This window comes from Platalea leucorodia, assembly GCF_965183815.1.
Source record: "Platalea leucorodia genome assembly, chromosome: 1".
NCBI lineage: Eukaryota > Metazoa > Chordata > Aves > Pelecaniformes > Threskiornithidae > Platalea > Platalea leucorodia.
The window spans coordinates 158,243,984-158,259,764 of NC_138823.1; the positions used below are offsets into that span (position 1 = coordinate 158,243,984).

Sequence of the window (15,781 nt, forward strand, 5' to 3'; positions counted from 1 at the left end):
ATTTATTAGTAAAGCTTTAGAAGCAAAAGAGGCAGCTGGGTATTGGTCAGAGATCCAAATTAGGGTGTAGTTACAGAAGCTGGATTGACTTAATGTTTTTCCATGGCTGAACAGGGAATGTCCTCTTCCCTCCATCATGTTTTTTGTTTTCCCAGCTCCCTGTTCTTCCTTCCCTTGTTCCCAGAAGGTCCTCCAAAAGGTGGCAAGGTAGGGAGTACTGGGGTGGGAAAGGCAGACAGCAGTTTATGTGAATTCCCTGTACACTACCTGGTGTGTCTGGGACTCTTTGTGTCATCCTCTGCAGTTCCTTCTAGGGAGCGACTAACACTAAAGAGTTAATTACCCCATGCAAAGACGGGTTGAAATTGAGAGATTATTTATCATACAACTAGTAGTTTTTCACATCTAGGATTTGCTATTAAGTATGTAAACAGCGTTCAACTCATATTTTGACAACTGGCTCCCCTCTTGGTGTTGATCAGAGCAGTGCATACCCTGCAGCTGGTGCACCGAACCGGAGCTACATTGCTGTTGTTTGATGCAGTTCCCAGGGGACATTAAACTATTTCATACACAAAGCTGCTTGATCTCTAGCTCTATATTCTTTGAAACTGTCTTACTGTAGCCCAATTTCTTGGCATTAACAAAACACGTTTCTATGTTAAAGACCACTTGCAGAAATCAAAAGCCTTGCGTTGGTGGATCACAAGCCAAAGAAGCCAAAATGCCTTTTTTTTTTTAATAAAGTTGCAGAAGCTATAAATCTACAAATCATGATATGGAATCATGGAATGAACCTCTTCAGTCATTTCTCAGGGGGAGGATAACCCTCTTGGAAAGCAAGGATTATATTATAAAATCAACTGACTGTTATCAGAAGAAATAAAACTGTTCAGATGGAGAGCAAAATTATTGTCCATAAATCATAGAATCATAGAATCGTTAAGGTTGGAAAAGACCCTTAAGATCATCAAGTCCAACTGTTAACCCAGCACTGCCAAGTCCACCACTAAACCATGTCCTCAAGCACCACGTCTACCCTTCTTCTAAATACCTCCAGGGATGGAGACTCAACCACTTCCCTGGGCAGCCTGTTCCAGTGCCTGACTGCCCTTTCGGTGAAAAAGTTTTTCCTAATATCCAACCTAAACTTCCCCTGGCGCAGCTTGAGGCTGTTTCCTCTCATCCTATCACTTGTTACTAGGGAGAAGAGACCGACCTCCACCTTGCTACAGCCTCCTTTCAGGTAGTTGGAGAGAGCAATAAGGTCTCCCCTCAGCCTCCTCTTCTCCAGGCTAAACAACCCCAGCTCCCTCAGCCGCTCCCCATAAGACTTGTGTTCCAGACCCTTCACCAGCTTCGTTGCCCTTCTCTGGCCACGCTCCAGCACCTCAATGTCCTTCTTGTAGTGAGGAGCCCAACACTGAACACAGTACTCGAGGTGCAGCCTCACCAGTGCCGAGTACAGGGGCACCATCACCTCCCTGGTCCTGCTGGCCACGCTATTCTTGATACAAGCCAGGATGCCATTGGCCCTCTTGGCCACCTGGGCACACCGCTGGCTCATGTTCAGGCAGCTGTCAACCAACACCCCCAGGTCCTTTTCAGCCAGGCAGCTCTCTAGCTGAACTAGATAAATAAAGAACTAGATAAAATCTAAAAAATTTTATTCATCTGTGGAATAGCTTATCAGCCTTACTTATTTTGCCTTTACAAAATCCATTAGGAAAGATATAAATAATCATTTTTTCTGGCTGAATTCTACTAATTGCTCTCCTCTGGGGTATGTGATCTCTGCACTCTGGGTGTATTTTGCAGTTCTTTCTGTCCTAAATCATTCTACTCTCAGTGCACAGGGACAGTAGTGATCCACTGTAATTCATAGCAGTGAGAGCTGAAATAATCCCTGTCCTAAGTTTCCCAAATTGTAATGTAGTTTGTATGACAGTTTAACCAAGAAACCACATCTGAGAAGCAGAACCTATTCTTCAACACATATACAGCATGTGATGCAACTTCAGCAAAGTGTCCTGAAGGAATTATAAACAAAGAATCTAACTGGAATAATTCTGAATATAAGTAAATCTCTCAGTTGAAATTTTTATTTAGCAAATATATTTAGGGAGTGAATGAAAAGGCTTTTTTTTGAAATTATTTGGAAGGGTACAACTGGTTTGTTAAAAACAAAAAATCCTGTCTTCAGGTTGTGATCGTAACAAAAAATATGTCTAGGATTAAATTATGGTAAATGTAATACTAATTAATGAGGTTTTCTTTAATGTCTTGGCTAGAGGTTTAAAGTACTTAAGGGGAATTTAGAATTTTTCCTCAAAACTAAATTTCATCATTGAAAAAAAAAAGGCAGTGAAAACAGATGATATCTTGCAATGCTAGATTCCCAATTGATGCATGCTTGAAAATCTGAAACTAAAAATAGAAAAACCTAGTGCCAGCCCAAATTTTCCACTTTTATTTTTCAACAGTTTTTTGGTGAAAACATTGTTTTTAGCATGAATTAAATATTTTATACATTCTTGTTTAATTTTCTGACTTGTCTTACTTAATCAAGGAATTCAAAACCAATTTATTGGCTGTTTGTGCATTTCTGTATACTGTCAAAGGACATTGATTAGAGATTTAATTTAATGAAATGAATCAAAGATTAATGAAAACTGATTTTTTAAATTAAAAAAAGGATTTTATATATACAAAAGAATGGTTTTGTTTTCTCAGTGTTCTTTAAAAAAAGGCATTTTTGTTTTGACTCGCCAGTTTTTGGTAAGTAACCTGAAAAAAAAAAAGTTATTCTTAGATGTTTAGTAAAAAACAGAGGGAAAATAGTTATACTAAATTTTCTTTTTGCAACTGAATACAAATGGTGCATACATAGTTAACATCAAGTTTGGATTTTATCATTCTTTCTCTAATCTCTTTCTTTTTAATAATCTAATGAACTGTGTCACAAAATTTGTACTAAAGTGATAGTGCCTCTTTAAAACAAACCTACCAGTTTGAAGTTTGCAGTCTACCTGTGCATTGCAGGTTCTAATTACTGTTTTCCTGATTGGTAAAACACTAAGGGTTATGCCTGTGATTCCTGCACAACAAAAATTACAAAGTAATAATGACCCAGTCCTTTTTTTCCACCTTCTACTCTCTCTAGAGCTACATCTATAATGATCCTACCAGGTACTACGTGATGCAAAAACCCAAAGAAAGAGCACCTCCTTTGGCCCATGCATCAACCTCCCATCAACAGCACGCTGAAAATCTCCGTGGGAGGACCTTCAGCCAGCCTCAGCCAGACAAGTTCTCACCAGAGTCAGAAATGGGGCTTGACCAAAATACCCTGATGGCTGCATTGCATACGTACATCACTCAGAACTTATCAGCACAAAGCAATGATAAAACTTCTCACAGCAGGACTAAAGGCTCTCACATTTATGCTGACAGATTCTACTCTTCACAAGTCAGCCCTTTTGATGGAACTTTTGCCAAAGGAAAAGCAGAAGATTTTAAAATGAAGAAGCTGTTCCAGCCAAGACCTGTGTCTGGAGTGCTGGGGCCAACCCCTGAAATGCCGAATCATAAATCTGCTTCCCAGGGTGACCCAAAGGACCCTCTGAGTGTTGTGGATGGTAAAGTTGATATTTACTTATTTTAACTTGTCTGAAGTTTTCCTCATGTTCACTGAGCATTTTTGAGAAAAAAAGAAAAAAAAAAAAAATTAGACATTCTGTTATATCTCATACTATTGACATATTTATATCTACCATAATACTCACAGTAATAACGTTCACCATTCTAACTACTCTTTCCCTGCAAACATCTACCCACATTCTTCAACCCACCTTCCATATGCATGCAGAAATATATGGCACTCGGTAAGATGTAGCATTTATGTAACTTGTTATATTTTCAAAGCATTTTACAAACAACACATAATTATGGGTATATCTTCGCTATCAAATCTGGTTTTATGCATGCATCCCACACTATATATAGGTAATATAGAAATGCCTGGGTTTGTCCCATTTCTCTGTATTTAACTAGAAATTCAAAGACCATGGGTCAAATTCTGAGATAGACACAGAAATTAACACTGAGATAAATTCTGGCGCAGAACACAGAGAGGGGAGGAGCCCATCAATTATGTGGATAGGTGGACACAGAGTAATACAAGAAGGTGGGGTTACAGCTACTTTTGGCTGGACATTCTATAACAAACAACCCATTTGCTGGATTTTCATCTTTTTTTTGCTGATGCTGCTTAACTGTGACCAGATCCTGATTTCTTTTGTATGTGATAGTTTGACAAATATTTAAATGAAGATGGAGCGTAACATCTCATGGGATACTGTGATACATTTTAAGCGTTGCTTTGTAAGACAAGATGGGTCTTCACGTCATGGCTGGGGATCAGGTAGAGTTTAGAAAATAGTTCTCATTCACTTTGTTGTCTCTCTAACCTAACTATTCATGTTATTCCAGTGGTTCAGAATGATGGAAAAATGAAAAAAATGGTCCTCAGCCATTGCCAAGCAGGTACATCTCTTACACTGTAGTCACCACTATCCCAATGGATTTTGGTGATATGTAAGAGGGTTCCTTTGAATCCCTTCTGTAGTTATCGTCATCTATAAAGTTTAACGTTCTTTGATTTTTTTTTTTTTTTTTTTTTTTTTTCCTATAACAGAACACTCAGAAATGTCAAAGTTGCAGCAGAGGAAAGATAATGCTTGCAATCTAAAGGATGCTCAGAAGTGAAAGCATTCTTGGTATGGTGCCCAGAGATAATAGGTTTCAAGGAACAAACTATAATGTAAAATCAAATCCAGGTGGCACTGTAAGTTTCTTGCACAGGTTAGAGGATTTTGTTGCTAGACTCAAAACAAACTAGGCACATGCTGGTTTCATTATACTCCAGCTGTTCCACTTCACCTTTCCTGGTAGGAGCCAACCAGGAAAAAAATGCTTAACACTTAGAGGGAATAACATGTTTCACAATTCATTGCGTTGTACTGCTTTGACTTCACGTACATAATGTGCCCTGTAGGAACTTCTTCCGTTGCATTATCTTTTAAATGTTGCATAGACATAAAATTATGAATCATTTGAGTAGGAAATAATACGGTTTCCTTTGTATTTTTGAGCCACTAAATAGTCTCATAAGGAAGTGGTGAGGACAGACCCAGCGTATTTGTTGTTTAAAATGCTCTCCATTGGAGTGATGATTCAGATTTGCCAGGCTGACTGCCCACCTCTTTCCACTTTTGACCTTTCTCCAGTCTCTCTGGTGCTTCAGGATTTTTGTACACTTGCAGGTTGTTTCTCTCTTGCATTCTCTAAACCACAGAACTGTTCAAAAACTGGAAAGCATGGGGTGCAGTCACATGAGCTCAGTTCTCTGCTGTATCTGATACAGGATTAGACAAAGGACTTGAATGGGATAACAATCCAGACTGTACTGAGCAGATTAGCACTGAGAATTGCTGCAAAACAGTGGCAGGTAAATTAGCTAACAAGGCACCCTGAGGGAGAAATACAAGAGAAGGAAATGTGGAGCTATTTTTCTATCAGATTTGGAAACTATTACCTCTAGGAGTAGCATGATGTGCATGGGTACTGCCTTTGTAGTCACTGTGCAATAGTGGAATCGTTAATCTGTCTTCTGCACCAGCCATATTTAGAATTTGCCTTAGTTTTAAGAGATTTGTTCTAGTCTACTCATTTTTTATGTATTAAGTATTACAGAATACAACTCTCTGTTGCTTTGGAAAGGTCGCAAAATTAGTAATTCAGATGTCTTTTTTTAAAAAATTAAAAACTTCCATGTTTATAGAGCAAAGATATTTTTATATGTCCTCTGTCTTGCAAAGCTGTAGTCACCAATCCATATGGTGCTCAGCTGCTGAGGATAGCTAATATGTGGTCAGTAGGGTGCTGGGGTAGAAGACAGAGCACCCTGTGGGACTGCTAGCAAAGTTACTGCTGCCATACCATTGAGCTGTCAGGCAAGCTGGCTTTGGCAGTTGTGTCAACGGAGTATGGAGCATGATTTATATGCTGTACAATAAAAAGCTGTTTTCCCTTGCTAAGCTGCTATTGTTACCTACTAGGGGAATTCTACTGGTGAAACTGATATTAAAAATTACATCATCTAAGATATACATGCCTTTACTGTCATCATGGTTCCAAGGCAGCTATGAAAGGCAACTTGCCTTCTTCAGTTTGGAAGCTGGAGCTAAGGGAGAAATCTGGTTTGCAGTACAAGCCCTGTGAAACATGGCTAAGCATTGCCAATTCTATTTAGAAGGGGTCAGTGGGAGAGTACGAAGGCTGTGCACAGGTACATGCATGTTCGAGTACATGTGCTGCTTAAGTGATGTGCCATTGCAGTATCCATCTGCTTTTTGGTCTTTCTCCAACAATATTTTCTGATTTTAATAAATTCATGATAATTTCTTTAAATTACCCAAAGGTGTTTGTAAATAGATGCACTGATACTTATTTGTGTATCAGCCTTATCCAATAATATGCAAACGATATACAAACATGGACAAGTGCCATAATAAGAAGAGGAAACATCCGTATTTAGCATGGACGTTTATTAACATCATATCAGGAACCTCATGAAGTTAGCAAGACTCTTCATGCAGACCTCCACTTCACCAGGCTGTTATAGACATTTCAATGACTGTTCCTGCTGCTATGCTGAACACACGATGCTCCTTATACTTGCTAGCTTTGGTTATTGCTTTTGGTCCTTGACATTTTAAATCACACTTGTAGTTGTTCAGTAAAGGTAGCACATAATGCCTAAGTTTTACTCATGTTGACACAAATCTGTATTTAGGAGTTCGTTTGATGAACTGTGTCCACGTGGCATTGACCAGGGCAGGAATAGCAGCGTCAGAGGAGCAGGAGGCTCCTCTGGAACGGATTTATTTAATGAGCCAGGAGGACCTTCAGTAAACCTGTTAATGTTATCTGGAACAGGGCTTGTGACCACTCATTTTCTCATGTGGTTCCCCACCCCATTCCCCCATTTCCATTTTGTTTGAGATTGAGACTGCTTTGTTATTGACTATGAACCTGTGGAAGTGGACTGGAGAGAAAAGACTTGGCTAAGAAAAGTGAGTTTGGAAAAAAATTAAAAGGAATGGAAATGACAAGGCTGTATTGATTGCATGTTGTTGAGTATCTCAGTAGTTGGTCTTGACATCTAGCCATGAAACAACCAAAATAAATAAAAATCTAGTAGTGCTACATTAATATAGCTCTTTTAATTATATATGTCCTGAAATATAATTCTTTGTCTAAGATTTGTCTTCAAATATTGATGTAATGGCCAGGGACTAACTTAAATAAAATTTAACAGGCAAATGCAGATGCAAATTATTTATCTGAGGCTCAAAACTTGCTTTCAGCTTGGAAACCTCAGGTTGCTGATCTTTCATATCAGAATTTTGAGATACTTTTGACTTGAATCTGCTGCTGAATTCCTGTAATTTGAACTAGCTTTTTTATTGTGAATGAATGAGCATTGTTTGTACAACTTTTACTCAATGATGCAATTGCTTTTATGCTGTTCCATTTGCTGGAATTTGCTTGAAACCCCTCCCTATGATTTTGCTAAAAACTTCATAGTATTACTCACCACTCTTTTGAAGTATTTTAATAGTCTTGGTCCCGTATTCAGAAAATAGGTAAACTTTCAGGACTCTAAGTAACATTAGCACTGAGTAAACTTGAGAATCTGAGAGTCTAAATTTTGAAAAAAATAGTGCTACTAGGCATGTAAGTGTTTTTTAATTTTTTTCATGAATCCAACTTCTTGGTAAGATGTTTCCTAATAGCTTGAAGATCACAGTAACTGAATGACATTCTTCTCAACATTTTACGGCTAGAAAGCAGCAGTTCTCAGTCAAGGGAAAAGAAATATGTTTTCTGTTCTGAAGTTGAACAAATCAAAAATGCTCCAAAAATATTGTAGGAAAGTGAGCGAGTGATCCTAAAGCAGTCAGTATCATTTAGTATTTAGGAAGCTCATCTGGATAGTGGGAAACTCATGTTCAAGGCTCTATTCAGCTAGCCATTTTGGGCACGTTCTCTCTTCTTTTGCCTAAAATTGAATGTTAATAAATTATGTTTGTATGACTTAAAAACCTTTCATTCTTGGCAAAGATGTTTTCTAAGACCATTCTACATTTACAAGGGGTTTAGAAATACAGAGGTGGATTCTTGATCTGTACTAAAAATTACTACTTGTAAATATTATTCCACGATTGCAAAAACCTTCAAAATCTCATTTGTAGATTGTTAGCTGCTGCATGTCATGGGTTATTCATATCAATGGATAAATGGCAAAAATTCTTGAAAAAGAGAGTCACTGAAGTCATCACAGTTTTCATTGTTTTGTAGATGCACTGATGTCAGGTAATCAAACGGTGTTCCAAGAACATTTTTTCCTACTGTGATGTGCCTTGCAATGTGTCTTTATACATTTAGTTGAAAAGTTTTAGTTTTGATTTGGAACTGACATGTATTCTGGCCTTTTTTTGCTGACTTTATTAGCTCTGCTTCAATAATTTGTGTTTTTCTATCAGGCTATTGTCCGATAGTTCTATAAAACATAAGAACAGAAACAATACCTAAGCAGACACAAGGCTTTTGCAGTAATCTGCCAGTGCGGGTATTTGCTAGAGCTTAATTTCCTGCATTGCTGCTATGTGTAACATCTTCTGATGGCCATCTTCCAGGTAGCTGTTGTGCTTCTTGAAAAAGTGTCTTGAACTTAGTTTGATCAAGTCTACTGAAAACTCTTATTGCAGTTTGGATCAATTTGCTGTTGTAGATTACCTTCCCAAACAAAAGCATTTGGTCATTATGTTTTTACTATATTATTACATTCACAATAGGGGATGAATACAATACAATGAAATGTGGGAAGGAAAGTATTCAATGATTTCTGTGAAATGTTACTGAGCTTCCATCAAACTTCAGTCCTAATTTTGCTACCTCCAAATATCTTGGCCCAGAGTGTTTGGCATAGGTCATGAGATTAAGTCTTTGACTCTCATTACTGAACACTTGCTTTCCTGTACAAAGCACTCTGCTATTTCAGTATGGTACCATAATCTTTGTTGGCTGCCACAGTTTGAAGCAGCATCATAGATTTAATCTTTTTTAATGATAGTTGCACTCAAGTGTTTAAAACTATGCTTTTGTAAGGAAATTTCAAAAGTTCACAGCATACAACCTCAGCTGAATTTTATAATGAAATCAGTAGAATTTTGTCATATCATCATGGTGGACTATTGGAAAGATATATCCTTTTAACCTGGAAAAGAAAGTACATCAAAGAACCATCTTCCCCATGTGTCAAAACCCTCACTGACTCACAGTAAACCTGCTATGTAAACTGCTTAAGTTATCTTGGTTTATATTGCCTAATTAGGGAAAACAGCATTAGTTTAGTTGGTGAATTATGGGGCAGGTCAGAGGAAATTAATCTCTGCCTTGAGATGGCATTGAGATGGTCAGCTGCAGGCTGTAACCTCTTCAGCTAACACTGTAGGGTCCAAAAACTGACAGACGTGCCCAAGGTCTTGGCTTTTTTTCTCAATGAAAAATAATCCTTGATTCTTGTCCCCCTGCAAAACCACATATGTTCTGCTGCCTCTTCCCTGGAGCAGAAGAGTCTCTAACTATTTCTTCTTTCCTAGTCTCTAACTACTTCTTCCTCCTTTGCTGTGAGAAGCAAAAACCTTCTCTTTAGCTCTTTTTCTAGTAGTGTTACCCCTTTGCACACCTACTTTTTAATTCACCTTTGTGTAAGCCTGAAAGCTGACAGCATGGTCCCAAAGTCTTGTTTACAGACAGTGATGAACATGTCCAACCACAGGGCTTAACAAGGAGAATGTTACTATAAGAAAAAAAGGTTGGATGTTGCCTTCAAACTGCTTATATATAAATTCATAGATTCAAGAGAGATTTAAAAGCAGTCCATATCTTCCTCTACTTACACAATACTACTTATGTGAAAGAGTTTTCTTGCTTGCATGCATATGCATATGTATGCTAAATTCCTGATCAGCATGAATAAGCAGAACAGAGGCATGATTGAAAATGGTTTTGGTATGCTAGAGTAAGCCCTACATTTAGCGTCTCATACCCCAAGGGACATTAGGCTGAGTTTTGCAGTTATACAGAACTGTACTGAAGGATATATGCAGTCAGAAAAGTACCTTCCCTGAAGAGCTGTTACGCTACATCTTCTAACTCACGTTTAATATTCATTGTCCTTGAATTTCCTCATCTTCAAAACTTTTGTCACATCAAGTTTGTTTTGTTTGTTTGTTTGTTTGTTTCCCCACTAAATATAAGTCCATTCGCTTTCCCTGGCCTGGAATGTCATCTTAGCATTTCTTTCCTCAATATGACTGATAAAACATTCATAGCTGACAAAACAGTAAAGTTCACTTTTGACAAAATATATATTTTCCAAGAGAAATCAATACCATTTAGAAGGTTTGTCCATTACATATCCATGTACGTAATGGACATATATCCATATCCACTTCTAATTGAAGGGGAGTTTTTTTATTGAAAGAGAAAATGTCGTTCCCCCCACCCCCCGCCCTGAACTCTATATAGCTATTTACCTTGCAAAAAGCAAATCACCAAAGAAACCTGATCTCTAATCAACAGTAGTGTTGTTTGTGCTATCTTAGTGCAGCTAAAAAAAGTTAAGCTACCTTAACGCTTGTCTTCAGTATTTTGAGTTGATTTAGACTACGAAACCATGCTCTTGTAAAGAAAAAGTGACAATTTTATACCCGTCACTCTAGGACAACTTGCTGGGTTGTAGCGGCATATATCCCCCAGTCCCTGGCACGGATTCTCCTTGTCATAAACTCCAACATCCATTTATAATACTGTGTTTTCTGTAAAGATGGCAGCATGAACGTGTATGCACTCTTTTGGAAAACATGCTCTCCATGAAGGAAAAGCTATCTTTTAGGAAACGTGAAAGATACTTAGTGATACAAGCACATGTTCTTCATGTATGCAGCTAAATCCTGTGCTTCTGTTGTTTTGTGATCCAGAGACCCTTATTAAGGATGTACTGAAGGACCTAGAGAAACACCAGGTGAATGTGGAGAATCTGAGCTCAACAGAACTGGATGAGATCGCTGATACTATTGCCAATGCGATTCAAACAGTTGGCATTCAGGAAGAAATGGAGGAGGGTGCTGGAAAAAGCAGAGAAGACAAAACAGAAGCACAAATGAAAAAAGGAGGTGCTCAAGGAAGGGCAGAGATTCACACTGGATTAATGGAAACTAGTGTTAACACACCAGGTATTAATTCTAAGAGTTACATACAGCAAAAGATAGCTACCCTAATTTTCCTTTATTGTTTCACAATAGTGCTAGACTCTTTTTAATCAGTTTTAAAGAGGACAGGAGGGAAAGTTTCTTTATTTTTCCCTGAAGGCTGCACAATTTTAGCTTTGCTGTTTTCTTTTTACAGCAGACACTTTATTAAAAATGCATCTTTTTGTGAATCCTTGGTCTTCAAGCTTCACAAACAAGATAAACCTACACACCCAATTATATTGAAATACAAATTATTTTATGCTGTGTGACCTAATTTCCCTTTCTTGAAAATTGGATGTTTAAGCAAAATGATAATGAAAAATGATTATATTCCAAGAATGTGTTTCAAAATATGTGGGTAAAAAATTGTCTTACAGATAATTGTTCTTTAATGTACCACAATTACTTGCAGAAGAAAGTGTTAGGTAGGTACAGGTAGAAAACTACCTGTTCGCTTTCCTGCTTGGAGAAATAAAAGAGTCGTTATTGTTATTTGCTTCTGTCTGGACACATATTTTCCTGGTGATGCAGATTCAGGAGCTACAGTAATTGCCATTAATGAGTTGATATCACAGTGGGATGGAAGTTACTGCTTACCCATTCTCTATTTTAGGAATGTTATATCTAGGACACCAAAAACATATGCTATAAGTGATAAACAGTGTTTTTAACTTACTGTCATTTTTCATGGTGAGGTACTGAAATTTTTACTAGTTGGGGTATTCTGGTTATTTTAATTGCCAATTCTTTTTGTAGATTAAAATGAGCAGACCTGAGGGTTTGTCCTGAATCATGCTGGGAGAGATGAATAAGACTGAGTTCATAAACCAAAAAGCCAGCATTATTTGACTGAGGTTAATGATGTGAGTGCATATCATCACTGTAGTTAAGCTGTAACATGGTTTTTGGTAGATGATCTCTATTGAAATAAGTCATCTTCTTCCACCAAAATATGTATGAGGGATGTATATGTTTCCGTATTCTTTAAAGTAAATTTCCATTCAGCTAGCTAGAGCCATTTTATTGTTTTTTTTTCTTAGATATTGATAAACTGATATGAAGATTGGACACTTAATTAGCCAAATAACACCATTACATTGGCTCTTGAAGTACTCTGTCTATTGATCTTGCATTAATTTGCTATCGAAGTGGGGTTAGAATAACAATACTGAATTATACAGTGCTCTTTACTCTGCCCTTTCAGCTTTGATGTCTTAATGTTTAAATTGCATGAAAAGGCCACCACTACAAAGCAGCCTATAAGCAGTGTTTGTTTCATATAGGATGCTTTCCCTTCATAACTATGTATTTGTGCTTCTTATATCCCACAGACAATGGAGTGCATGAAGCCAGTGCGAGAACTGATAAAGAGGTAGAGTACCAGTATTTTAATAAAACAAGTATTCCATCTCAGAATGTCAGGTTTATATGCAGTGAAGGTCAAAAACACACTTCTGAAACATAAGACTTGTTTTGTGTCTTGTGTGGATATAATTCAATATCACAGCATAGGCATGTTGTTGCTAATGCATTGAAATGTTAAATGAACATTTATTTAAACCTTAACCAAAATGAGTTTGGCAGTTCAAAAAGCCAAAATCAAGTTCTGTTTTGCCTTTCTTTCATTCGTAAGTAGATAGAATTCATAACAGACCCCAAAGTTCAGGCAACTTCAGGCTTTTCCTCAGGTTGGTAAATTTTGAGTATCGAGGTGTTCTTGAAAACACCTTTCTTTCATCTGTTCTTTGGCTCTTAGTTCTGGGGAATGTAAGCATTCTTGTTCAGATAATCTCTCTGGTTTTCAGAAACAGATGAGTACACATATTCCCTCTGAGGGCACATGTTTGTGGGAGGGTTCAAAATTTCCTCTCCTTTCACGGGATCCGTCATTCTTCACTTTTTCACTTTACCATTAATTCTTCCACATTGCTGAATATCAGAGATATTTCAAAAGTTCTAGGCATTATATCTTGTACCCTAGGTGGTAACATCAAATTTGGGATTTTAATCCAGGTTACTTTTACAATATTCCTCATGAGCTTTGAATCATTTGCTATAGACTTATGTCCAATATTCAGCCATTTTTGAGGTATATTCATCTTTCTTTTTCTGGATTGCATGGAGCAGAAAAATCTGAAAGAAATATTTTTAAAAACTGCCGTGAAACTTCTCCTACTATATACTCTATCAAAAGCTAACACTGCAAGACTCATAAATTGGCAAACCCTCTTGTGTTCACAGTAAAATCTCTTTAGTAGCTGCCCTTCTACCAAGCAAGGAAATCACACAAGTGGACAATGTTGCAGGAGCTTTAACCACCCACATGAAATTCTTCAAGGAATGAAGCACTGCATTCACAATAGACTTAAAGAGGATCCCATGTATAGATCTCTTAGTGACAGTTTGAATAGGGGATGTGATAGAAAAGAATATAATGTGACACAGAGCACAAAGTGCATGTTAGCTATCATTTCCTCCCAAATGCTTGGCTGTAATAAACTTATATAATGAAAGTAGCTAATGAATTGTTCCAGGCATGTGGTTTGACTTTTGCTCATTTGCTTATTGTTTTTATTTATTAAACAGATTTTTTTCTGTGATTGCATGTTTAGCTTAGTGGATCACTCACAGTTTGTCACAATTTCTAAAATGAATAAGTGAAATATAACTCATCACATAATATCTGTTCCCTTTCCTGTTTTATGACTTGTGAGACCCAAGACGTATGCATGTTTCCAGTCCCAACACTTAGGCATATTGGTGGATATTGCTATTATTTCTCCTTTTCATTAACTTATTTGATAAGAAAGTTTTGTTCTCATGAATACTTAAACACACAGACACGTGAAAATGAATACTATGAAAATACAGAGAAAAGGCTATCTAGATTCTGTGATATTTGAAGAAGAAAATAATTGTTAACTATAGCATTTCTTTGCCCTTTTTAAAACTATTGAAAAATACAGTGGCATAATTTAATGCTCTTTTATTATTACTGAATAAACATTATGTTCTTACATCATCTGGCAGCGTACAGAAATTAAGAAAATGATCATGCAACATTTTTATGAATAGACTCTACCATATCAATAAGAGTTTGAAAGATTATATCCAGGTTTGGTTCAGTATAACATTCCTGTGTTTAGTTTTAAAAATAATAACAACATTCTTTTAATACAGGAGAACACTGCAAAACTAGTTAACTTCTTGAATGAGAATGTATTATCTGAAAATATGTCTAAATACCTTATACCTGAAGAATCTACTAAGACAGAAACCAAGAAATCTGAAAACACTGACTCTTCATCCTCAGAAGAAATAAATGCTGATGTGGAAAATGTAAAAAGTGAGACTTTCTCTAGGGAACTGACAGCTGCAAAGAACAGTGAATCTGACTCCAAAGACCCGAGTGAGACCCGCTACTGGATTAAGAACACTTTAATGCAGGATGGAAACTCCTATGAAGAGCCTCAGAAAAATATGGGCCAAGGCTTACAACTTGAAGTGAAGTCTTCTGAGGAGAAAGAATATGGTTATATTGTGACAGTGAAAGAGTAAGTACAGCAGCCAATTTGAATGGCATTTTTAACTGGAGAAAAGATAAAGTCATTGCACCTAATGAAATATGAATGTACAAGAGGAAAATGCCACAGGCCTGATTTTTAATACATCTGAAACTGTTTGGAACCTGTTCAGTACTTTGATGAAAATACAAGAAAACAGTTCCATTTTCTTACAGTTGCCTTTCCTCCAATGCAGAAGATATTTAGTTTGTAGGTCTTTTGCTTAGACCTCTCTCTATCTTCTCATGTTCCAGTGACCTTCCGATATGTCAGTAAGTGTGCTTATGGTTAGGATGTGGGCTTTAAATATTTGACTTGAAAGTAGCCTAAATATCAATGCCTGAGTCATTCTTTCAAAAAATGACACACAATAATAAAGCACAATATTTTCTCAGTAGTTTCATTTTGATCTGAAAATAACGCATATAGGAATCCAAACATCACATATGCAGCCAGTTTAGAAAGAAAGACCTAATGATTTCAGGTCATGTCACTAATGAATTTGACATTTAATACTATACTTTCAAAGGACAGCTTTTTTCCCCTGGTGATACACAGTTTATTATAGGAACATTTGGAGGTTTAGAACCACGTGGGCACTTTTACATCCTTTCCTCCCCTGTGAGAACAATGTTATATTTGGTTAGCAATCCCAACTCATCTTCTGTGAGAAATTAGGAATTTCTAGGTTGGGCTTACAAACCTCTGCAGAGCATTACAGAGAAACTGAGACTGAAAATTCTGTAGAATGGATTGACTCTTTTGACTGTCTCAAACTTATTGATGGGATTGAAGGCAATAGGACTGTGGAGGATTCTTGTTTTTACCACAGTG

At 37.1% G+C, this 15,781-nt stretch overlaps 1 protein-coding gene across 1 annotated transcript in view; it reads left to right on the forward strand.

Moving 5' to 3' along the window:
• Nucleotides 1-15,781, forward strand: part of PTPRN2 (protein tyrosine phosphatase receptor type N2) — a gene marked incomplete at both ends in the record, with an annotated part of 667,311 nt that overhangs the window by 257,184 nt on the left and 394,346 nt on the right. The window contains 4 exons of the mRNA XM_082310546.1: nt 3,164-3,638; nt 11,112-11,366; nt 12,716-12,756; nt 14,565-14,938. Coding sequence (XP_082166672.1) covers nt 3,164-3,638; nt 11,112-11,366; nt 12,716-12,756; nt 14,565-14,938 — 1,145 coding nt within the window. The remainder of the gene's footprint in view (nt 1-3,163; nt 3,639-11,111; nt 11,367-12,715; nt 12,757-14,564; nt 14,939-15,781) is intronic.